The sequence below is a fragment of the Cheilinus undulatus genome, linkage group 7 (genome assembly GCF_018320785.1).
Source record: "Cheilinus undulatus linkage group 7, ASM1832078v1, whole genome shotgun sequence".
NCBI classification, from domain to species: domain Eukaryota; kingdom Metazoa; phylum Chordata; class Actinopteri; order Labriformes; family Labridae; genus Cheilinus; species Cheilinus undulatus.
Genome location: NC_054871.1, coordinates 29,818,644 through 29,843,943, shown reverse-complemented (window position 1 = coordinate 29,843,943; position 25,300 = coordinate 29,818,644). Strand labels below are relative to the sequence as shown.

General features: G+C 39.7%; 1 protein-coding gene across 1 annotated transcript in view; it reads left to right on the top strand.

Annotated features, from left to right (window-relative positions):
* The window catches only part of cpamd8 (C3 and PZP like alpha-2-macroglobulin domain containing 8), a 74,303-nt gene extending 49,003 nt beyond the window's left edge, over positions 1 to 25,300 (top strand). The window contains exons 32-44 of the mRNA XM_041792162.1: positions 414 to 500; positions 665 to 801; positions 996 to 1,151; positions 3,611 to 3,673; positions 5,659 to 5,924; positions 6,006 to 6,093; positions 8,744 to 8,818; positions 8,937 to 9,042; positions 9,244 to 9,354; positions 9,432 to 9,644; positions 14,371 to 14,445; positions 23,054 to 23,255; positions 24,244 to 25,300. Coding sequence (XP_041648096.1) covers positions 414 to 500; positions 665 to 801; positions 996 to 1,151; positions 3,611 to 3,673; positions 5,659 to 5,924; positions 6,006 to 6,093; positions 8,744 to 8,818; positions 8,937 to 9,042; positions 9,244 to 9,354; positions 9,432 to 9,644; positions 14,371 to 14,445; positions 23,054 to 23,255; position 24,244 — 1,580 coding nt within the window. The 3' untranslated portion in view covers positions 24,245 to 25,300. The remainder of the gene's footprint in view (positions 1 to 413; positions 501 to 664; positions 802 to 995; positions 1,152 to 3,610; positions 3,674 to 5,658; positions 5,925 to 6,005; positions 6,094 to 8,743; positions 8,819 to 8,936; positions 9,043 to 9,243; positions 9,355 to 9,431; positions 9,645 to 14,370; positions 14,446 to 23,053; positions 23,256 to 24,243) is intronic.

The window sequence follows — 25,300 nt, the reverse complement described above, 5'->3', positions numbered from 1 at the left end:
ACTTTTACAGGCCGACAGTTAAAAGCCTCCTGACTTGAGTAGTTTAAAGAGGCAAGCAGGCACAAGTTATAGGACAGAGGTGAAAGGAGTCGCTTTTGTCCTTTAGCAGCAGTCCAGTCCACTCCTACCCCTCTGTTTCTTATCTCACTGTCAGTTTCCTCTCACCATTTCCTTCTCTTCCTCTCAACTGAAACTTTCTGCAAGTTTTGGCAGATTTGATAGAAAGTAGGGGAACATGAAATGTTTTTCTTTATCACAATGGTTTCTTTCCCTAGTGCACTGAAGGTGCAGGCCTTGATTGCATAATTGCTAAGAGATTCACCCAATTAGGATACTGATACAATGACTCATGGAATGCAGGATGCAGCCCCTGCACCCTCTCTGCCTCTGTCTCACTTTGTTTGTTTTTGTAGATGGCCTCACTCACTGGAGTCTGACTGGCAGCACTATGACAGATGAGGACACTTTCATGGGCTTTAGTGATGGCTTGTCTCAATCAGGTATACCAGCATTTAATTTGATATTACCCAGCTGATTTATACGAAGGTTAATTGCTTCATGTCATTCTCTTGGCCAACTGAGCAGATTTGATATTGTTGCATTTCTCAAACTAAAATACAAAATGCAAATAAGAATCATTCATTTGATTCCCACTTGTTTCCAGTGGTGTCAGCAGAGGTGGAGATGACAGCCTATGGCCTTCTGACCTACACCTTACTTGGAGATGTTGCTTCTGCCCTTCCTGTGGTCAAATGGCTCTCTCAACAGAGGAATGCCTTGGGTGGCTTTTCATCCACACAGGTACACCTGTTTCTCTGGCTTCTTTTGTTTTTGAGCAACCCAATTTAACAGCATTAGTCCATAATTTTATGCAACTCCAGCAAACGTGTGCTGTTTCCATTTTGCTGTTAATCTGAAGTTAAATCTGCCACACTTTCTGTCAGATACTGACACGTTAAGGTAATGTATTTTTTTTTTCTTAAACACCTTTACAGGACACCTGTGTAGCTCTCCAGGCTTTGTCAGAGTACGCCATTCTGTCTTACGTTGGGGGGGTCAACCTCACCATCTCACTTGCTTCCACCAACTTGGACTTCCAGGAGACAATCGAACTTAACAGGGATAATAAAAAACTCCTTCAGAGTGCCAAGGTAATAAAATTTCCACTGCTGCAAGACCTTTTTCGAGATTATCTTTTTGATTCCACTTAAGATTTCAAGTAAAGTTGCCAAAAATTTAGATATCTTCATGATTTTAATCTAAAAAATCTATGTTATGTAGCAATCAATAGTATCAAAAAGTGCTGAATTTTATACATTTCATGGGACAGATGCAAAGGAGAGGAAAGTATCCATCAAAAATTTAAACAAACTCCTACCTTAATTGAACAAATGCAATGACAACCAAAGTTGATGCTAAACTTTTTGGCCTCTGAAAATTTGGCCAGCATTCCTCAAAAACCTCAGCCATGAAGAACAACTGCACAGTATATGATTTTGAAAGCATTTAACAGTAATAAAACAGAAAAAACACTAACACACCATATGCCCTTGCATTTAAAACATGAACAACAACAGGACTTAGCCTAACAATAGCTATATGTTTGTCCGTCAGCACATTACCTACTGCTATAACCCCAAATAACATCCACCACAGACAACAGCAACAAATCATCACAACGACTAGCTGCTAGCAGTCTGTAAATGTTGCACAGCAGGTAAAAACTTGGCATTACAAATAAAATTTGAGCCTTACCATCGACAATTATTCAGTGCAAGTCCTCATCTGAGAATTGGCAAAGGTAGATCTTACCAGTCTTCAAAGTCCACTTCAATTTTATGCTCAGCACAGACCATCATCACCTCAGGTGCAGCTTTGATGTTTATGTCACTTAGCTGTCTGGGGTCCTTCAGGTTGTGTCTTCATTATTACCTGCATCAATAATTAAATTAAAATTCTGCATAGTGTAAATATTCCTGTATAATCTTCTGTAGCTTTAGACTTGCCCGCAGATAAAGTTTGTTTGCTATCTTTATTGGGGTAACATGAATATTCACCACCTGAATTAGCCAAGTGCTAACCTTGCAAAGCAGATGGATACGCCCGTTTCCTTATTTTTCACTGGCGAATCCATCTTGCAAAGCTCCCGTCTGAACCATTTGGGCCCGGTTAGAAAGTGATAGGACCAATCAGCAATGAGGGGCAGTACTCTCAAGCGTGACAGAGTTGTGACGCATGCAAGCAGCAACAAGAGGCCGGTGCAATTATGGAGGAAGAGCTTAGCGTGGATGCTGCTGAAGTGCCAGTTTTATCAGAACTTGACGACATTTCTTCGTTGAAAGAAGAACAAAGAACAGCAGTGAGTTGTTTTCAAAAGTCGTGTACTGACATGTCTTTAGTCGCCATGATTCGCATTATCCCTCGGTAGCTGCGCAAGCGCACCTCAATAGTGGCTACGTCACGTGTTTTGTTGCTCTGATTGGTCCGTGAAGATGTGACAGACAGAACGTTCATCCAGTCACACTTTGAGTTTTTTTTCAAATCCTCTGCCCTTTCCCAAACGCTTAGTATTGAAGGTTTTCCAGATGGATGTGTGGAACAAATCCATCTGGCGTGTCAGGTTAGCCAAGTGCTGCATTGTGTAGATACACAAACCTCAGCTCTTAACATGAATCAGTGTAGCCACACCAAAAAAAGTAGGTTTTAGTAGAATGACTTTGAGTTAATGTTAAATCTTTCGTGGTAAGACATCTTTAGGTAACACAATAAATATTATATGTATCAATTCTCAATTTTTTTTTGGTGAATGGCATATTTTCCGACTGGATATTATCTCCTTTAATATCACATGTAGTATCACTACTACAGTGCATATTCATGCAACTCCATCCCCCTCCAGTGTCTCATTTTATTCACTGTCCTATATGAATAAAGGTGTAAAAGACCTAAAAAATAAATCCAAAAAGATAGATTCTGGTACTGTGACAACCTTAATTTCAAGTTTTTAAGAGAGCATTTCACGTAAGAGAAACCACAGGTTTTTAATGCAATTTATAAACCTTTCCCTCTTTAGTGCAGTGATTTATGATAGCAATATGCACCAGAACCACATTTTGGCATTAAACATTAATCTCTGGGTCTCTATGTCCGGCTGTTTAGTAGCCAAGACCTTTTCACACTGCCAAACCAAAGCGGCCTTAACTGGGCTGCATTTCCCAAAAGCACCTTGTTCATCTGTTGATTTAATAACTATGTTTTATTGGCCTGGTCGCCCACACGTTACAAACTTGACAGTATGATCATGAACGACCTTGGCCAGAGCTCTGTGGCATCAGGTCAGCCCTGCTGTGTGAGCGTAAGTGCTCCTGCAGACAGCCAGGTGAGAGAGCACGATGTTTTCTCTTCTGGGCATGTTCCTCTGCTGTGATTAGTGGTGTCAGCTTAATTGGGGGCAATTAAGGCCTGCTGGTTGGTAGCCAAGGAAGCACTAGTGGCAGTGCAGCAGCCTACAGCATTCATTCTCTTGATAAATGACTCATTTACCTCTCCCTGCCCCCTCTGGCTCTCTTTGTTTCTCTTTTTTCTTCTGTTTCTCTCTCGTATTTCTCAGATCCCCAGTATCCCCACAGGCCTTTTTGTCAGCGCTAAAGGAGAAGGCTGCTGTCTCATGCAGGTATTGTATAATTCACTAAAATATTCACCAACAGAAAGATAGATTTGTAGTCTTAGATATGCCTAAAAAGAAGCCTTTATGTTCGACTAACTTCATCTGCTTACAGCAAGAGTGTGGGGAAGAGCTTTTTTTGTCACCTCATGATGCCCAGATTCCTCTCAGTAAATTGGAGTAATCTGGTAGAGTTTAGCCGGTTGTTTTGGAAAGTGTTGATTCCTGTAGTCTCCCAGACAGGATGGTGTTTACTTCCTACCTTGCTACAGACAAACAAAACCCTCTTTCATAAACAGCAAGAGTCCTTTTTTCTTCAGTGATATTCTTTCCTCTGTTCTTATCATCCATGTTTAAAAACTTGTCTACTTTAAAACTGAAAAAATGAAAACATAAAAAATGAGTCGTTTTACGATGTGTTTCACTGATAGATCATGAATTTGACTGAGGCAGAGCCAGCTACATTAGCGGATGTTATGTTCCCTGCTTGAACATCTTCCAGCTCGCTCACCTCAACATGCTCTTCATGCACACAAATACACAATTTCTTTCTTCACACTTCTAACCCTCTCTACTTTCTCTCCATCCACACCTCTCTGTGCATCAACACACCTCTCTGACAGGCCCTCGGGCCAGCAGCACCTGGGCTCTAATGAAATACAAGAGCGGGGCAATCAAAGAGACCTGCCTGACTGTGTGTTGTAGACATACTGTATGTGATGAGTATATATCCTGTGTGCCTCAGGGTTATTATTTAGTAGCTGTGCAAAGGTCTCAAACCAGTCTGGATGATTTATTCAGAATGTGTACAGGTCTGGGAATCATAATCTTCTATAAAATTAAAAAGGGCATCAAAGCAGTGAGATGTCCCCAGGCTGAAATAGTAGCCCTCTGAGTGCATGTCATGTGGGCAGTGAAAATGATTTGTGCTTTATGCTTTTGAGGGCTGCCTGGGACTGTTTTCCACAGCTTTCTAGTCTTTTCAAGGTTGGAAGTCCGAGATATTTGGACTAGATTTTTGTCAGTCCATGACTTCAAAAGTTACAATTTTAAGTTAAATGTAGCATTTTTTTAAATGGCTACCTTGGAGCCATACACTCTTAAAAGATAACTGTGGAAATACTTTAAAAAATGTTTAAGTTGGTAACAAGTGATTGAATTTAGTTCACTGAACTCAAATTAATAAGTTGCATGAAAGTAACTTGAGTTGCAACTTGTTGAGTTAAAATTAATTTAATCGCGTGTTACCAATGGAAACATCTTTAAGTAGGTTAATAATTTTATTTTTACAGTGAGAAAGTGAACAGTCAGCACACAGATATGTCATTTTAGAGCCATTCAGGGTAGTGGCAGCATATAGATGTTAGAAACAGGTTACAGGACTTGGCCACTGTCAGTATCATAGATAAAGGATGGATGAGCCCCTTGCACAAAGGGATTATTATTTTTTCCATGATAAAATCTTCCAGTTATTAAACATCCAAGGGATATGCTTTTAAATATACCAAAGACAAGGCAAATCAATTCAAAGCATAGAAAATTTACAAAAATATAAGTAAATCTCTGCACAGCTCAAATGTAAATGCTGGCCAATAAGGTACATAAAAACCATTAAATGGCCCTAATGGATGTTCAAAATTTTATGGTTATTTATCGAACAGTCCATGGGACATTTTACTTAAAGCATAGACGTAATCCTCATTTTACAACAAAGAAAAAGCCTTTAGTTTATCCTGACTTTGGGGAGACTTATCCTCTGGATAAAACAAAAGTCCTGTAACTTTTGGTGTTATGGACGGTCTGATGAATCTAACGTGTGCATGCTCTGATAATTCCCAGGAAAGGCCAGGAATCAAAGTCAACAGGGTCCCAGCACCATGAATGCCTGGTTCAGCTTTTCTTTAATCCATTCAGTTCTCAATTTGAGTTTTTAAAGTCTCTGTTTAAACTCTTATCGTCAACACTGCACTTCCACTTCTCTTTGTTGCTTCCAGATCGATGTGTCTTACAACTTACCTGACCCAGTATCCAAGCCAGCTTTCCAGCTCAAGGTGGACCTGAAAGAACCGTTCCAGGAGCGACACCAGCAGCCTCCCTCTGCCTCTTCATCCAATCCCCGTCATCCCTCCTCACGTTCCCGAAGCCGTGCCGACAATCGTTCTGAGCTGAACCGGAAGCGTCGGGCACCGATTGATGATGATGACCCAGCAGCTTATCAGGACAAGATGGATTTCCACATCTCTTTAGAAGTCTGTGCCAGGTAAATGACACTCGTATGCATGTAAAGGACATTGGAAAATAGTGATTGCCCTAATTATCCTTATTCCAACTCGCTGTCTAGATGGCTCCATTCAGGCTCGTCCAATATGGCTGTCATTGAAGTTCCAATGATTTCTGGTTTCAGGGCAGATATTGAAAGTCTGGAGAGGGTAAGCAAACACATTAGTACGTATGCAAACACTTTTAAAGGTTTAGCGGTTGTACATCCCCCTTATCATAACTAAACTAATAGAATCCAATCCATATTTTTGGTGACACTGTAGTGGCTTACAGATGGCTAGCCAGCCATGACATGTAGTTGATGTGCTCTGACACTGAAAGGCAGGTAGAAGAGGGGGCAGATGGGTCCACATCTGGCACTACTTAATAAAAGTTAAGGTATTTTATTGGATTTCTCTGTCAGATGCATCACTTTTTTGCAAAAACCAAAATCAAATGTGCACATTGACACTCACAAATGTGCATCCCTGAGCAATTCACAGTAACAAACATAAACAAACTTTAGATATGCATGGCATTAGTTGGGATTAAAGGGTTTAAGAATTTGTTGAAATAGGTATACAGAGCACATTTGTGAAGAATTGCAGTCCACGTCTAACTGCTGTGTATTTCAAACATGTGAAACAGGGAGAGCATCTTGTGTGTGTCTTAGTCACAGGAATGGTCATTAAGGGGAGGGTCTTTTTATGGAGTTCTTGTAGGTATGATAGGAGAAGGACCAGCCAACTCAGGCCCAGTGGAGTTACAATGTCTAAGGGTCAGAGGCTGTTTGACCTCTTAGGGCCAATAAGAACACATACGTCTGAACAACCCCATGATGCACCTTAAATCACAGTTGTGTCATTTATAAAGGACACAAGGACACATAGATATATGTCAATAATCAGCACACTGGATGAAAGGAGTAACAGTCAAGGATGGACAGATGATTTAAAGAATGGCTTTCTTATTTTGAGTCGGAGAAAGTGATGTAAAATTTAAGGGCGGGATCCAGGTCAGCTCCCCAGCCACCCATCAGAAGCCTGTCCCTCATTACTAGATAATTATTGGCCTCTGTCTGCAGGCCTCCACTTTGAAAAGAGCCACCTCTCTGGCTACCTAGGGAGATGTTAAACACATACACACACAGACACTGTGAGTGTGTCAGTTGAGGCTGACCTGAGTGGCGGTGGCTAACAAGCTCAGTTTACACCCCCGCTGGCCTCCCTTGGAGTTTTACTGCTGCCTGCCCGACTGCCACTTGCATTCCTCAATTTATGGTGGCAAGCTTGGCTTCTGCAGTCATGTCTAGATGCTTTCATGGAAGCTGAAGTCATGAATGATTAGTGTGGTGACTGACTGGGGGTTGCCACAGCCTCTTATCACCCAATATAATGAGCTTTATTTAACTGCTGGGGACACACTGTACGTATAATATCAGAGCTAGGGGAGTTCATTGGCAGTGTTCAGTTATTAGACAATGCAATTTGTAAACACAGGGACACGTAGTCTAGTGTGTTCATCTGTGTGTGTGTGTCTCAGTGGCGCCAGCTCAGGCTGAGCACCTCATAAACCCCTGCTCTCCAAAGGCTGCCACCTTTGACAGAATCAAAAAGCTCCCCATGGGAGAAATGTACTCTGCTGGCTCTCTATGCACACTCTCAAATCTGCAGTAAACAACTTCCCCATTACTCATTCATAAACTCACATTTATAAGATATGGTCATGAATGCCAGACCAAGCCATACATGTGTGTACGAGGTACATAAAACACCACTAGTATGAATCATGGATCAGGCAGTATCTGTGGAAAGCTGGGACCCCTTGTTGATTTTAACTACTCGCTATTTCCATGGTTGCTGCTGTATATTTTAAAAATAGCCATCATGTCATGGTAAAGTGCATTTGGTTCGCCTTTGTTGTTGTGGCCCACAGAGTGCATTATGTAGACCAGCATACTGTAACCATTGGATAGTCAGCTTACTTTACCAGAAGGGGCATCAAATATGGGCATCAAATATTGATTTCTATTCAGTTTAGAGATTCACACTCACTGAGACTACAGGTGGCTTTATGCTACACAACTCAGGCAAGGATTAGCAATTCAACATATCCTGGCTCTTAGGACTGGTTCTTATTCTGTTCATTATCACTGGTAAAAGCAATGTGATGCTAGTAACTATGAATAAAGGATCTTCAAAAGGATCTTCACTCTCCAAGTGAGGGAAGAACTTCAATATTTACAATTTGTCCATCAGGTCAGAACACCATTTTAGCAAGTTCTGCACAAGCTTGAGGGACTTTAAGTGTTAACGAATCAGTGTAGTAAGTCATGTAGCCTCTGAGATTCTAGTTTAGCAATGTGGAGATTTAAGGCAGTAGTCTTTCCAGTAAGGGCCTTGAAAATCCATATCTTAATAATATAATGAGTACATCTGCATGGCATCTTGTAATTGTAAAAGATGTTGGAAACGGTCATGTTTATACTAACCATGCAAAGCTGATGGCTTGGTCAGATTCCATGTTGGTCATCTGGTGGAACCATTTTGCAAAGGTTAAAGCAGTTACGGTTGTTTTGGGTCAGAAAATGAACAGACCAGTCAACATCATTGGGAAGAAAGAGGGATGGCTTTGTGAAAGCAACTGCAAGCCTGTAAACAATGGCAGCCAGTGTAGGGCTTAGCATCAGTGCAGGTATAACAGCAGTTCTAACAGAACTGGACAACATACTTTTATCAAAAGAAGGATGTATTTTCATGGGTTTTTTTGTGTTTTGTGTTTTTTTGAAAAACTAGAATGTTTTTTACGTCTTATCAACAGCTGCTGATGGACAAGCGAGTTGGTCTGAAGAGATATGAGCTGAATGGTAGGAAAGTGTTGTTCTACTTTGATGAGGTGAGTTTAGTCTACATTCAGTTTTTGTCAGTATCAAGCAGATGTGCACATTTCCCTTTTATGTTTGGGTTTTTTATGTTCTCTCACTTATTTTACTGTGTTTTTCAATCCTTTTTAGATCCCCAGCCAGTGTATGACTTGTGTGGCCTTCCAAGCAGTCAGGGAATACATTGTGGGCAAGACAGCACCTGTTCCGGTCAAGATCTATGACTACTATGAACCAGGTGTGCCTCTGATGAATATTTTAAGTACCAGTGTTTAAAGAGACACAGAGTAGGAAAACCGTCTAACTGACTGTGATTTATGAAGTGGTTTCTTTTTAGTGGAAATGGGGGAGTTTATGACCTAGTTATGGTGAGCGTCATCATTGTTTTGTGTGTGTGGATGTGTGAACGTGCTGGTGTGGGCCTGTGCTTGTTGTGCAGCCTTCGAGGCCACCCGCTTCTACAACGTTAGTGAGAGTAGCCCACTGGCACGGGAGCTCTGCGATGGACCCACTTGCAACGAGGTGGAGAGTTCAACCAATCAGTGGATAGGTAAGATGTATGCTTTGTTCCTAATGATTCACAGATGCTCAGCTTCAATCAGGCTCTTAAAAACACTTTCTTTACAGGCTTTGTGCAGGCAAATCAGTGCAACAATGTGTTTGGCTGTCTGGAGGAGGAGCAGTTTGAGCGTTGCACTTGCTACAGGGACTGCGGATACGATGGAGAGCCGGTTTGTGGGTCGGATGGGAAGCTTTACCAGAACCAGTGTCAGATGGAGGTGTTTGCCTGTCGAAATGGGACACGTATCAAGCAGGTTCCTCTGTCCCAGTGCCCTCAAAGTAAGAGCTCTCTTACTTTTACAAGTCAAGCCCTAACACTCACTCATGCTGCTGTTAGCCCCCTGCTACAATAACCTGGGATTAGGCCTCCTAATGTCTACACACAACCCAGTTTGTTCAACAAAGCCTGATCGCTGACCAAAACAGTCAACAAATCAGAAATTAGCAGCCAAAATTTAAAGGGAGATGCGGTTTCCTGGATCAGTAAAGTAATCACCGAACTAGCTTACTATCTGACTACACTGCAAAACAATGAAAATAGAAATTATATTTCAGCAGAATAAAAACTTAAAAATCAAAGTGCCAGCCATGCAAAGCCAATGGATTAAACAGATCCATAGATAATCTGTGTTTATCATCAGGTGGGTTCATCTTGCAAAGCTTTCAGCTGATATACTTGTTTCTGGTCAGAGAATGACCAGTCAGCTTTTACTGAGGAGTGAGGTGGTAGCTACATGCCTGGTAGCTACCAGGCATTTCCTAAGAGAGTTGTAGTCAGGGGGGTTTAAAATATTAAAACATTTAAAAATGTGTGACCTTTAACTAAACCAGGCATGTAGCTACCACCTCACTATATATACACACACTCACACACACACACACACACATATATATATATATATATATATATATATAAATATCCCAAAAGATAATAAGACAATGTACAAGAGGCATCAGGGTGATGGCAAGGAGACCCTCCAACCTGAAAGAGTTGGAGCTCATTGCAAAAGATAAATGGGCAAAAATACCAGTGGAGACATTTTGGACATGCCACTTTTTGTTCCAATGTAAATAAAAGCTGAGAATTATTTATTTCCGCATTGATGCCTCTTGTACACTGTCTTATTACCTTTTGGGAGAAGCCTATGTCATTTCCAGTCAAACAAAAAAAAAAAACTTGCTGGTCAAATAAAAGTCACTTTAAGTCAAAATTTGCCAGGGGTATGAATAATTTCGGGCTTTACTGTATATATACAGTGCTTAACAAATTTATTAGACCACCTGTCATATTTGTCTCAGAGACCATCCAGCATCATTAAGTGCTTTAATGCGGACTCTTTCATTTTCAGTGAGCCCTCAACGTTTTACCATTTTGAACAGGAATGAGGAATTTCAAACTGAATTCACCTATTTACAAAATTGAGCCAGTTCACTGGGCTTCTCTGAGAAGTCAGAAATTAATCAAGCATAAATTAATCAATCAACCACTAAAACTGATTTTTCTGTTGAAGAATGCAAGTAAATAACTATAATTTGACATTTTAATCAAGAAATTATAATGTGCTTTACTATTTTTTCAGATTTTTTGTAAACCAGTAAATTTGAAAATTCATGGATAACAATAATTATTATATTTTAGCATTAAAAATATCATTTGGGTTAAAAAGCTTCGACATATTGGTGTATTAACCATTGCAGAAACATAAAAAATGATTTTGGTAATTACCAATGCTGTTAATTTAGAGCAGCTGTGGCATAAACCTTACTTTGGGTGGTGGTCTAATAAATTTGTTAAGCACTGTATATATAGGAATGACATACAGTCAAACTATTAACTGTGACATTAACTTAAATTCTGAAGAACATGTCTTATACATTTAGTTATGGCAAAAAATATACAGAGAAATATCAAACTTACACAATTACACATACCTAAAAATAAAAACAGGAATGTGAGAGCACATAAAAGAGTCCTGAATATATTAATTAATCAAACTCTGATATATAAGCTGCTGGAATATTAATAGAAATAAATCATCCAATATTAGATGCAGGTACCATTTAATGAGTGCTGCATGTTTAAACACAAAAATGTTGATTACCTACTTTAGACTGAGGATTTACCTGCAAGAATTCTAAACAAGTCAGACAAAAATATCATACTGTCCTTGTATCATATGGCAATTGTTTTATTTAGGATTGTAATCATGATGCATTTTCAAGACTAGAATATTTATTATAAATATACTTTCAGTTTGACTGTTTATGGCTGTAAAACAGCAACCTGTTGTCCACAATATCCGAGCTAACCCTGAGATTATTTTACCTGACCTGGGGTCAGTTCAGAGTCCAGAGAGAGAGAGAGAGAGAGAGAGAGAAAGAGAGGAGGAGCCTACTGAGATCTGTCTCTCACTGACGTGCACATAGAGCTCCAAACTCTTCCTGCTGATTGAAAACTTAACTTTAAACACATGTATGAGCCTTTACAGTTGTTCTCCTGCATGTCTACCAGAATCTATCTATCAGAATCCCCCTGACACACCTACATGCGCCATGAACTGGGGCATCTCTAGGTGTAATTTTGGATGCCTTTTAGCACTGCTCCTCAATCTAACAGTCAACCCTCTCGTGTCATTTGTCAGCCTGTGTCCAAATTAAGATTTAATATTCAGAATTTTTTTTATCATTATGAGAGGAATTTTTACTGTTTGATGAGAGCTGGAGTTATGTGTCTGTGTGTCTGTTATGTGTAAACGATGTAAGTTTAAATGTAAGAGCTCAAGACCAAAAATTCATGTCTTGGTGACATAAAATTCAGTAGCATTTAAATAAATTCAGTTGATGTTAGTTTGGCATTGCACTTTCATATTAAGGAGGGGTTCAGTCAGTAGGGAGATTTAACTGAACCACTCACCAAAGCGAGATACGATGTCTGCGTTTGTGGCAGACGGGTTACTACGCATGGAGGTATTTGTAAACCTGAGAACAGTTTTTTTTTGGCCCACTCAGAGGAGGAAGTTTTATTCTACAAAGAATAAAACCTCTCACATTCATTAAGGCCCGACATGCAGGAAACAGGTCAGAGGTGTGGACAAGACTGGACTCCATTAGGATGAGAAAGCAGAGTGCAGCTCTGCATGGTGGTTAAGTTCTTCATCTTTGATAAAATCCATGCAACTTTTTGGAACAAAATTAGACAAAACTTAAACTTCTTCAGTCTTGAAAAGCATACAGACTGTATCTGCCTCTTTTTTGGACAGTATTATTGCTGAGCTGAGATTATGCTGCAGCTGTGTTGGATTTCACTTTGCTCCTTTTTTATGATGTTCCTCCCTGTTCTAGAAAGAGTTCAACATGCAGTATTTAACTCATTTATGGCATTATATTAGGCTGTCTTAGCTATAATTACATACAGTTCATAATAAATGGGTGAAGTCATGTATTTTGAATATTTCATTTTATAAATATTGACAGTTAACATATTTTGTAAAAAAGATATCCCTCTTTTACACAAACGTCTCGCAGCCAGATGACACCTGCTGGTGGGCCAGTGAGTAGTCATATGCTGGCAGCTGAGAGGAGGATTCAGAGGGCGGAACTTTCCTCCAAGCAGGGAGGGCCAACCGAACCTTGGGGCAGTGCTAACTCCCTATATGACATCATACAGGGGAAAATCTGACAACGGCGTGTTTTAGCACGTTTTTTAACTTTTGGTATCCTAACCATTACCTTAACCCTTACCCTTAAGTTTAATTTAGTTTTAATGTCGAATGCATTAGCAGGTATTTCCATTCTGAAATAGACAGCCTCTGAGATGAACAGTCCGTGCGAGTGTCCCTGAGAGATGAACGGTCTGCAGTCTGATTGGTTTGGGAGAGAAAAACTAATATTTGATATGAAAAAAATATCCAGTTGAAGGTGAGGTGAGGCATAAAAGGGGCGTGAATATGCTTCTTTCAACTTGCAACAGGAAACCACCTAGCTGTTTCATTTATGCTTTATTTTGAAGGGATATGTTTTCACATTGCAGTCTATCTTATCTTTCTTACATCCATCATAAAATCAGTGAAACTGAATATTAGTAGAAAATCACTATTAAGAACTCCCAGGTATTGAAAATGTATTTGAGAAATTTTCTCTCTTCATAAGAAACAAGTTATTGTCTTTTTATTATTTTTTCTCAGGATAGCCTGTGAATTTGTGTTTTTAATTGGATGCGGTTGTCTTTGATGTACAACAATCTGAGTGCATAATCATCTGCAATGCATTCCCACTGGTCATTTATCCATGTGCGTGATGAATGCACATGTGCTTGTGTCCGTGCTCATGTGTGCGCCGTGATCTAAGCTGCAGAAACAGCTGTTCAGGTGTTGAGCTGATTACTGGATGAGTTTTCTGAGAAGAGTGACCTGCTGCAGCCCACCCTCCCCCTCCCCTCTTCTTGCTCTCTGCTGTATTACAGGGCTCTCTCCAAATGACAGAGTGCTTTTGTCCAGCTCTTTGAAATCCTTGTCACATTCCTTTCCGACGCACAGCCCAACAACAAAGGAGACCTTCATGTTGTGGAGCAGATTGGGGAAAAGGCATAGACAAAACTTTGGTGGGAAAAGACTTTAGTTTGTGCCAAGTGGTTCATGCTGTAGATTATCAAAAGAATCCGATTTTTGTTTCAAGTTCCCCGACCTTGTTTGTTTGTGTATGCTTGTGTGGGGGAGATTCCTGCCACCATTTTTCTGTTTTGAAAAGGGAAAAAGATGCAATTTGTTTCCACACACGGCCCCTCTGGCTGCTATTTCTGGACCGGGTTTGATGCAGGCCTCTGTTGAGACTAAGTGTACATCATTATTTTGCCAAGAAGTGTTGCGCAGTGGGCTGGATAATGCTTCTGTGCAGTATTTAGATTATGCAACACTGAAACTCTGGTGATTCTGTTACTAGTTTTCAGAGCTGCTGAAGCAGCCACATGAATGCGAATAATCTAATGAGTGTGTGTTTTTATTTCCAGTGGAGACCACAGTGGAAGACAAGCAACAAATAACACAACAGGAGACGGAGCAGCCTTCGGTGCCTGTACACACAGGTAACCTTTAAGTACTGCCCCTTTCTCTAACCCTACACCCATTTCCTCCTTACGCTCACCTCACATTTTCCACAACAGCTCTCTCTTGCTCTTTAACTTCTGCTCCATCTGCCTGCTGTCAGCAGCCTTAAACATCTCATTATTTATTGTTTATTTTCAACTATACTATAGGCCGTATGAAAAACGGACAGCACAACACTTTGCCTAAAGTGAAGCCCAAAGATTTAGAGCTCTGCGTAATGACTGGCTACAGCACAGATTACAAACTCCGCCTCCTCCATAAACATATGGGACATTGGTCAAACTAAAAAATTCAAAATACTTTTATAAAACTAGGTTGTGTTGTGGTGGTTATTATCACATTGATCTGTGTTCAATCATCCTTTGCAAGAAATTTTTTCTGGATTGGTTATTAGGTGCTTCAAAAACATATAAAATGCCATAACCGACAGCTCTGTTAACAAATGTGATGCCTGCAGTGCTATGTGCATTGAAATAATAAGAACAGTCCAGAGTAATTTCCCCCTGCAGAGTGACCACACCCCCATTTGGGTGAACATCTCCGCCAAGGAGGTTATGTGATCAGCAGGGTTTGTTAGTTTGTTTGTTTGTTTGTTAGCAACATAACTCAAAAAGTTCTGGATGGATTTTGATGAAATTTTCAGGAAATGTCAGAAATGGCGTAAGGAAGTACTGATTAGATTTTGGGGGTGATCCGGATCACCGTCTGGATCCAGGAATTTTTTAAAGGATTCTGTACTATTGAGAGATAGGGCTAATGGGGGAGGTCTGCACTCTCTGAGTGCTTTTGTAGTTAAGGCTATGATTTTTTTATTCTTGAAAGAAGAAGTGTAAAAGAAGAGGGTTTGGACCCAAACTAGGAATTAGTTAAGTCATAAATTGTGGGACCAGTATTGTGTTCCTCCTTACTTCAAGCCAGCACTCATTCTATAGCCCAAAACACACCGCCATTTGACGCAGCTCTGTTGCTGTCCCCAACACAGCAGCAGGTCAACAGTTCACCGGGAGCTTGATACCAGGCCGGTGTGGGTTTGTTCATAGGAAATAGTTGAGCCTATCGTTTTCGCATGCGTCTGACATCACCGGTGTGTTTATGGCCTTAGGCCGGCCACATACTAGACGATTTTCTAATCTGAAACGATTTTAAAACCGTGGGAGACCACAGACTCCAGGACAATTTCCAAAGATTTTTCATCTTTAATCCTCTGAACGTACACACTAGGCGACTCAGCCAGATTGTCAGATCACTGGAGACCACACACCTGTTGACCTGCCTACGATCTCGCATGATCACGTGACTTCACGTGACTTGAGTGTCCTGGCATGCATTACAGGTGCAGCAACAATCATAAAACAAGGGAAAGACACAGGACGAAATCCAGGCTGGAATTAAGGTACCACTGTGTTTATGGTTGTGAGCTGTGAAAGTACGTATGACTCGTCTGGTGATGCTACCCGGTGTGCTCGCTCTCATTGGTTGTTGTGGGTATTATGTCAGCGGCACTATGGCCTAGAATTGTAAATATCAGACATGTTTGATATTTACAATTCAGGGTTTGGGAGGCTACAACGCGATTTGGAGCAGTAAGTTAATGGTGTTGACACTACACATGAAGACTACTTAGACAAATAATCTTTTGCGTTGAGGCTCCAGTCGGTATACGCCCCCATGATCATTGGAGAAGGCGAATCTTGCCCCAAATCGGGCTTAAAATCCTGTAGTGTGTGGCTGGCTTAAGACAGCAGGAGCTACAGCCTGCCTGTTGATGCAATGTATAAACGTGGTTTTATCTGTTAAGAGCCATCTTTTTCAACAAAATTCAAATAAACCCCTAAAGGAGAGTGATGTCAGTTTATGATGCCCCAGTGGGGACCATTGGTGGACAGTTACAATACTTACGTAAAAGTTCTGTTACATGACAATAATAATTACTCAAATAGAAGTAAAAGTACTCATGGAAATAAGTACATGAGTAAGAGTAAAACAGTACCTTATTACAAGACTCCTCAAGTGGTGAGTAACGTCATGAGTAACTTTATTTTTGCGCATTTTATTAAAACGTATTGCATTATGGCATATTGTTCAGGGGTAGTAATGTAACCTGCACATTGTCATAAATAAAATAGCATAACTGCTAAAAGTAAAAGAAATAAAAATCTTAGCTTAATACATAAAGCAGCAGTCAGGTTATGTTTGTTAATCACAATTATGGGATGAAAAATTCAAAATAATGACATAATGACTTTCTCTCATAATAGTTATCTTATTTCTACATGATGATTTTAATCTCTCATACATGAATTTGTGCCTTGCAGTTCTTACTTTGTAATCACATTATATTTATTTTATCATATGTTTATGATTTTTGGCTCCTATTTATGAAATTAACCTTAGGAACTGGTCTCATTTCTGACTTTTTGCCCTTTTTAAATTAACTTTTACTTCTTAGCTCCAGTTTATGAATTTTTATCCTGAATATCACTCAACAAATTTGGCAAGCCAAACTGAAACTTATTAAAAACCAAAGACAACTTTAGCCCACTAGCCCCACATTATAACCATGTTAACGTGGCAGAGTTGCAGAGGTGGTTGGACACGTGACATCATTTATCACTGACACAACTGTGTCTTTGCAGTCTGCAAGTTAAAACAGAGATTTGAACTTAAACGTTTACCTAACTAGCAGTGCAGTCATTATCTTGTTTAGCTTACTTACCATAACGCACTTTCTTAGATTTGACATGCTATTTTTGAAGCTTGGGATTTCCATCATTTTAGGTAGGTCACTCCTCTGTTTACTCTGTGGTGCTGAGTATTTTTCCTCACGCTGCTGTGAGAGCTCAGCTGAGTGTAAAAAAATAATTAATGAAAATAAATTATAGACAAGAAAAAGTAGCAACCAGTGTATTGCCCAGTGTAACGGAGTAAAAAGTACTCTGTTTAATAACTACTCTCAGAAGTAGGATTTTTCAAAAAAACTACTCAAGTACATGTAACAGAGTAAATATATGGGTTATTGAGTTGCATCTTTAATCCAATTATATATTTACAAATGGATTATTGTTACTCTTGCTCTAATTTATGAGTTACATGCTATCATCTTGCATCTTACCATGTGCAGCACTTGCAGTCCGAGACAAATTTCTCTAAGGACAATAAAGTGTACCGTATTGCATTGCAATCACGCCATTTTGACAAATCATGCATCAGCAGGTTTAGGTGCATACAGAAGAAACTGTCCATGTGGACAGCAAAAATAAAGCAAACCATTACCTGCTCTAATGGCATGCCAGCTTGCAACCAGTATTAATTCTAACAGTGATTTCATGATTTATATAATACAAATATCAGTATGACATTCAGCTGCCAATCTATTATAAATCAAACATTTTAAATTTTGCCACAATACTGCTTGATGCTGTGTTGCTGAAGCCAACACACATTTATAAAAGACTTCCTGAAATGCATCAGAAATAAGAAATCCAACCTCCATTTAACAATCAAAGATTTAAAAAGTTGCTCTCTTGAGAAGATAACTGACAAATCTACCAGTTTTATGTTGTCACATATCTTGATGTTATTATGCAAACTTCATCTTTTTTATTTAAATGACAAGAAAACTGGTTTGTTTTTGGTTTGGTTTGGTTTGGCTCATACAGCTGAAGAGAGCGAAAGAGGGAAACCGCTATTGCTGAGACTCAACAGCAAGTCCTGAGGAATGGTGGAGTTAATGACACAGATGAAACAGACTCGACTCCTGATTTGGAGGACTCGTGAAGCGACTCGGACTCAAGCGCTGATGACTCGGACTTTGACTCAGACTCGAGTTAATTGCGTCAGGACTCGAGGATGAAGCGGAGGACTCGAGCCTTTTTGTGTTGAAGACTATTGTATTATGTAATATTTGTTGTTTTCTGTGTTATAAAACCCCTCATAACTGATCAGTGTTCACGCAGCGCCCGGCACGTGCGTTCACCTGCATGCGCGTTCACGTGTGTCTAATGTGCTGTGTGAGAAAACAACCAGAGGAGAGAGAGCAGGAGGAGCGGGTGAGCCCGGGCGACAGAGAGAGGAGCTGATGGGTTGATAGGAAGCTTAAACCTGTGGCTCCTCTCTGTATTCCCTCGGTAATCTTTACAAGAAATTAAACTAAAAAGCAGCCAGCCTACCTTTGAATCGCTGAAAATCTCCATCAGCTGCTCAGACTGGTCATATTAGCTGCTGTACAGCAATCCTCGTAAGTCTTTGACAGAGTGATAAAAACTCTTGTAGTGAGTCCCATTAGTTAAAAACATCAACCCAACGTTGAAATCCGCGTTAACATCGGCGAGATAACGCTCGTTAGTGAGCTAAACAAGGTGGCATACGGTAAAATTATGAAGTGTTTACTGACCACTCAGACTTTGGAGTATCGAAGGGGGGACGAAGTTAAGACATTTTTATGTGTTCAAATGTCCCATGGAGAAAATTGGAATTTTAGATTTTAGTGAGAAATCAGAATAAATCCTGTCATTTTAAAGGAGGAATATTTGGTATAAGATATATTTAAAGCATGAGTTCAGTTAAATAACACATGTTTTCTCATTTTTCCACCTTAAATACACAAATAATCCTGTTAATATAACTAATATTATAGATGAAGAGTGTAACAGCTCCTCTAGCCCTTTAGAATAAAAAGCTGAAGAAATTCCTACATTAATGAAACACATCAGTGTAGTCCACCTGTAAAGCTGGAATGGCTTGAAAATAATTGATGATTTAATTTAATTTGGCCCTAGGTTTTAGGAACTTGGGACTCTTCTAGGACTCAAACACAGGTAATGGGGACTCGACTCTGATTTTTCTTTGGTGACTTGGACTCAACTCGGACTTGAACACTAGGGACTCGGTACTCGACTCAGGCTTGAGGTTTGGTGACTCGACTACAACACTGCATGCATGCATGTTTTCATCACTAATGTTTGTAATTGGAGTTCACAAGGGCGGGAAGAAGAAAGAGTGAGAGACAAAGAGATGAAAGGGTGCATGGGGGATGTGGAGCCTGAAAAGAAAAGAAAGAGTAGAAAGAGATTCAAAGAGGGATGAGCAGGGGACAAGATGAAAGAGAGGGAAAAAACAGGGCAGAAAGAGAGAGAGGACGAGAGGAGAGGAAAGGAAAGGAGATACGTAGGTGGGATGTGTGGCAGAACATTCCCCAGGCACCACATCATGTCTACAACCAGTGTGATAAATAGGTGGATAGGTTTCGCACTGCGGGCTTGATTGTTGCTCTGCCATGAGCTTGGATCAGCCACCACTTTGAGAGAGGCAGCCAGAGAATTCCTGTCAGGAAGTTTGGCTGCATGTGGAGGAGGATGTGGTTGTGTCACATTTGGCAACAACAACATGAAAAGGCACTGTGGTCGTTCAGAAGCTGCAGGCGCGTGCATACTGTACATGTGTGCATGGATTAAAAGTGTTTTTACGGATGTGTAACATGATGGTCTGCCTATGTGGATGTGTGAGTTGTGTACAGGTGTGTATGTGTGATGTGGCACAGCCTGCACTGACTTTTTTCCCAGCCTGCAGCTCCCAGAAGCTGCTGCTCACAAAGCTGCTCTCAGTCAAAGGTCTCCTTAGTACAAAAGCTAACACTTCACATACACCACAGGAATGCTGTTATGTTCACACATATAAAGCTTTATATGCACACACTTACAAATATTGCACGCTCACACAGGAAAATATACACACACCACATTCACCTACAACATGATAACCCTGGGATGATTAGATTGAGTAAGTACTGTGAAAACACTGTCATTGTAAACCATTAGATTGTTGACGACATGCCCGCTGAGTGCACTCAGAGTGTAATAGGTGAAGGTGGGCTGTGCCAAGGAAATGACAGTTTCCACTGGAACGGTGGAGGAAGCTGAAGCTCTGGAATTAGCTTCCCTGTGCAGACTTGTCTTATGAGTGAACTCTACCAGAGATCAACATAGACAGACTCACAGGCTTGATTTTGATGAGAGCTCCACTAGTATGCATCCACTTCAGTCATATATACTTTAAACATCCCTGGTTAAGTTTAAAATGTGCTGCATTTTTGTGTCTTTTAATGAGGGTGATTGTTTTTTGAAGATTACTTTTTGTGCTTTTTTACCTTAATTCAGATTAGACAGTGGATAGTCAGAAACTGAGGAGAGAGGGTGAGGAATGACATGTAGGAAAGGAGCCACAGGCCACATCCTTGGAGTCGCACAGCCTCAGTACAGGAGGCACGTAGACATAACCACCAGGCTTCCAGTGTGGTGTGGGTACCCAAGCCCATTGTGTTACATACACTTAAAACCTTATGCCCAATTATACATTTTTGTACATTTTTCTCAACTTTTTTTTTGACTTACTGATCATTGGCTGTGTTTCAGTTTGTTGCATGAATTTTTACAGGAACTTTTCTTTCTAGTTAAATTTTTGAAATCCATCGTGTTTTACTCTTACATGTCATTTATACTCTGTTGATGCATTTTGCACTCTGTGAACACCTTCAAGGCAAAAATGTACACATAAAAAACTTCTATTAAATCATCATACATCAATATTTTTCTGCTTTTTCTTATACATTTCTTAAACAACTTCAGACTTGTTCAAAACTACCAAACAATAAATAATTTTCAGGATTTTAACCCTTTAACCCTTTGCCAGTTGTATTATTTGAGTTAGTTATTATGAAAACAAACACAAAAAAAATCCATATAATAAATAGAGAGATAGGCTTTGGTGGTGATAAGAGTCTTAGATGGGCCAAAGATTAGCATCAGAATTTTTTTCATTGCATTAGTATTTTTTATGTGGTGCCAGATATACCCTCTGGACATCTTCGAGGGAGAAATTCCCTCACTGACTTTCACTAACTTTTTTGCCAGTTACATTATGGAGCCGTGTCGCTTCCAAGGGGCCCGAGAGTTTTTAAGTGTGTGAGTATGTGTGTGAGAAGGGGTGGGTTCGTGCATGCGCACGTGTGTAGGTGTGTGTGTGAGAAAGAGTGTGTGTGAATCTGTAAGCATTCACTGATTATTTCAGCGATGATAAAAGGGCATCTTTTAAAGGATGTGTTTCATGTGTTTTTGAAGAGGTGTGTGAGTAAAAACATGGCTTCCTGCCTTTGTTGTTCTCAAAACAAAAAACAACTTTTAGTGTGTTTATGCACCTGGCTGCTTACCTAACAGTGAGTAGAGATGACACATGAGATGGAGACCAGACCCTGATCGTTCCTCGCTGTCCACTCACTGTGAGCATTGGCACAGTGTCCATTCTACTGTCAGAGAAAGGGTCAGAGGCACTCTTTTATGGAAAAAAATTCACTTCTTTGTAGTAAAAAATGAAATATTTCAAATAATCAAACTGGCATTTAAATTATTAAAATCCTTAAACCAATTTCATGTTTGGTAGTTTTTAACAAGTCCAAAGTTGTTTAAGAGATTTGTGAAAAAAAAAAGGTAGAAAAAAATATTGATTTACGATGATTTAATAGCAGTTTTTTCTCCAGAGGGTGGTAAATTTGAGGATGGCACAAGGGTTGAAGAAGCACAGCCTGTATGTAGTGGACTCATACTACCCACTCTTGGTAAAACAAGTATTCAATTCAACTCCACACTCACTGAAAAACAGTGACTTTGAAGTAGCATGCAACAGTATGTGGGATTAGAGCATTTTAAGCAGAGAGAGACCCCTGCTGTCTGTAATGGGGTACTGCCAAAGACCCTCAGATTTATAGGACATTAAGGGATCACTGTGGAGCTTTTTGTAAACAAACAAGAGCTTTGTGTACTTTCAGTACTGCTTACCAGAAACTGCTGTTAGGGCTGTTACAAAGCTGTTCATTTGAAACTGAGGACTTTAACAGCAGTCAATAAGCATGCCTTTTAATGGCATGCAATAGAAAATTTAACCATCGGTTAAAAGATTGGATTATTTCTCCATAGTTCTAATGCCTTCCTCTGTTGCACCTTTTCCATTTCAGGTACATACAGACTAGACCGTGTTTTACATCTTCAATGGCAAGTTACTTTACATTGAAAAGTTTGTAAAAAAAAAGTGACAAAAGAATCTCTTGTTCCTAACCTGGGATGTGTGCTGCCTAAGATAGGTGTGCACAAAGTTGCGCATATCAACTAAAATCATACTTTTTACATTTGAATACAAAGGTCTTTTGTTTAGAAGAAGTGTATGCATGCCTTGTCTGTTGGGATTGTATCAATTGAAACATTTAAAATCAGTGTTTTTTTCACAGCAATGTGTAGATGTTAAGATGTTAGTGAAAGAAAGTTTTTAGTTTTTTGGTTTTAATATTAAATACCACCTTATCAATTTACATCCTGCACACATATCTGTTAAGATGCTAAATTTTGTGTAAAAAAAAAAAAAAAGTAGCCTTTTGTTTCTGATTGCCTTCTCTAAAACATGCACGCTACCGAGATCAAAATCCAACACAAGATAAACATCTTCTGCACAGCCAAAAATGGACAGAAAATGAACGTTCCTCCTGCCTCCTCTTTACCTAAAATTATGTTTTTGCTTCAATTTCTGCTCCAATATCTCTAGGTGAAGAAGAGCAGGGTTCCATGGCAGAGGTGTCTTACTACTCCTATGAATACGACCCAGACTCTGAGCCCTTCCTTGCTGACGCAGATGGAGGGGACCAGTTTGACCTTCCTGACAGTGGAGAGGATGTAGGGCAGAAGGTGCTCCTGCCAGCAGATACTCAGCTACCCACACTGGACACAAAGAACACCCCTGAGCGATGGTACTAACTTTCCTTTGTTTTAATCTTGTTAGGTTTACATATCTCCGGTAGCTTTAAAGAGATACTTCAACATTTTGGCAAATTTGCCCATTGCCATAATTCCAATAGTCTTAGTAATAGGTTTGTTTCCTTTAGTTGTCGGTGCAAGATGTTTTTAGATCTGGGGGGACCAATATATACCAGCTGCACAGCTAACGCTATGGAAGCAGATGGAATTTTTTGCTTTCCCTCGTCAAACTCATCAAATACACAATCCAACAACTCCAAAACGCTCTCGTGGACAAGTTGTGACCTGCACATTCACCACGCTATGAAATAACCATGGAACATTACGAGACGGAGATGTTCTAAAGTTAAATGCAAAGCCAGAACTACACTCCAGACATGGCTGCTGCACTGTGTCACTCTGCCCAGTGGTTTACTCAAGAAATAGTTCTGAGTATTTGCTTCATGTGTCGTAATGTTACATAATTATACGTAATTATTTCATAGCGTGGTGAATGTCCAGGTCATTACTTGTCCACGAGAGCGTTTTGGAGTTGTTGGATTGTGTATTTCATGAGTTTGAAGAGGGAAAGCAAAAAATTTCGTCTTCTTCCATAGCGTTAGCTGTGCAGCTGGTATATATATTGGTCCCCCCAGATCTAAAAACAGCTTGCACCAACAACTAAAGGAAACAAACCTATTACTAAGACTATAGGAATTATGGCAATGGGCGAATTTGCCAAAATGTTGAAGTATCCCTTTAATATTCTGTTTTAACTATTGACTTTGAGTGATGAGTTACTATCTACTAATATTCCAAAACAGAATGTAGATTCTGACACCAGGGGGGTTCTCAGTCAAAACAACAACAAACCATTACTTATAGAGATGCCCTTGCTGCTTACTTCTATTTCAGTGTGACACTTCTACATATCATACATGAGAGATAAGCATCCTAGATTGTCTTAATTAAAGGTGTTTCCTGTATTCTTGTCCTCCTCAGAAACAACTGAAGCCATACCCACCTCCAAATTTGTACATTATTTGTGAATATGCTAGTGAATGGAAAGAGAGAAGAGTCTTTGGACTTTCCCTGCCTAAAAGGAAGAGATGTTGGGACCTGGAGAAAAAGAGTGTTTGAGAGTGTGGATGCATTTATACGTATGTGTGTGGTTGAATGTTACTATGTATGACTGTTACACAGCTAGTGTCCTCCAGACTTTTCTCCCTCCCGCCTCCTGGTCACTGTTAGGCACCATAGCGTCTTTGTTATTCACTGTACTGCCTTAATAATCACTAGAAGAAATAATCAAGTATTTATGTTTGTAATTACACCTGACTTTAAGCAAAATATTTTGTTATATTTTCTATCTGTGGTATTTATTTGTAGCTAGAGGTCATATCTTTTTTTTTTTTTTTTTTTGCCCGTTCATACAGTCTACTCTTTAACCTTGTGGTTCTTTGAGTTCAAACAAAATATATGTGCTGTCAAAGTTTTTTTTTTTTTTTACTTTAATAGCAAGCTTTAACCCAATCATTGAAATGTTTGATGAAATTCCTTTGCTGGTATCCTGTTGTAAAAGACATATGCTATCCATATGCTTTACAGAAACATAAGCTCAAATGTTTTTCATTTTTAAGATTTTCTTGGGCTTTTTTGCCTTAAATAGTCAGCACAGCAGAGACTGAAAGGAAACACAAGGAAAGAAGACGACTGAGATGCAACAAAAACACAAACCGTACAGTTATAGGACAAGTGTCTGTGGACCACTGGTTCACTGGGATGCAACTATTTTTCTGGAAGTACCCAACCAAGACGACCACAACATCTACTCTCAAGTCACCCTTCACCTTACCTACCTTGAGATTTGATTGTACAGTTCATAAGCTATTTTTTTTTTTTTTGTTAAATTTTGATTCCTGAAGCAATCAAGTGAAAAATCAAGAATGAAGTTTTGAATTAATGTAAATGGACCAAATTTCATTAAATGTAGTCCCTATTCTTTTCAAATATTGTGCTTTTTAAAGACAAACAAGAATAAAATTTGTATACAATCCAA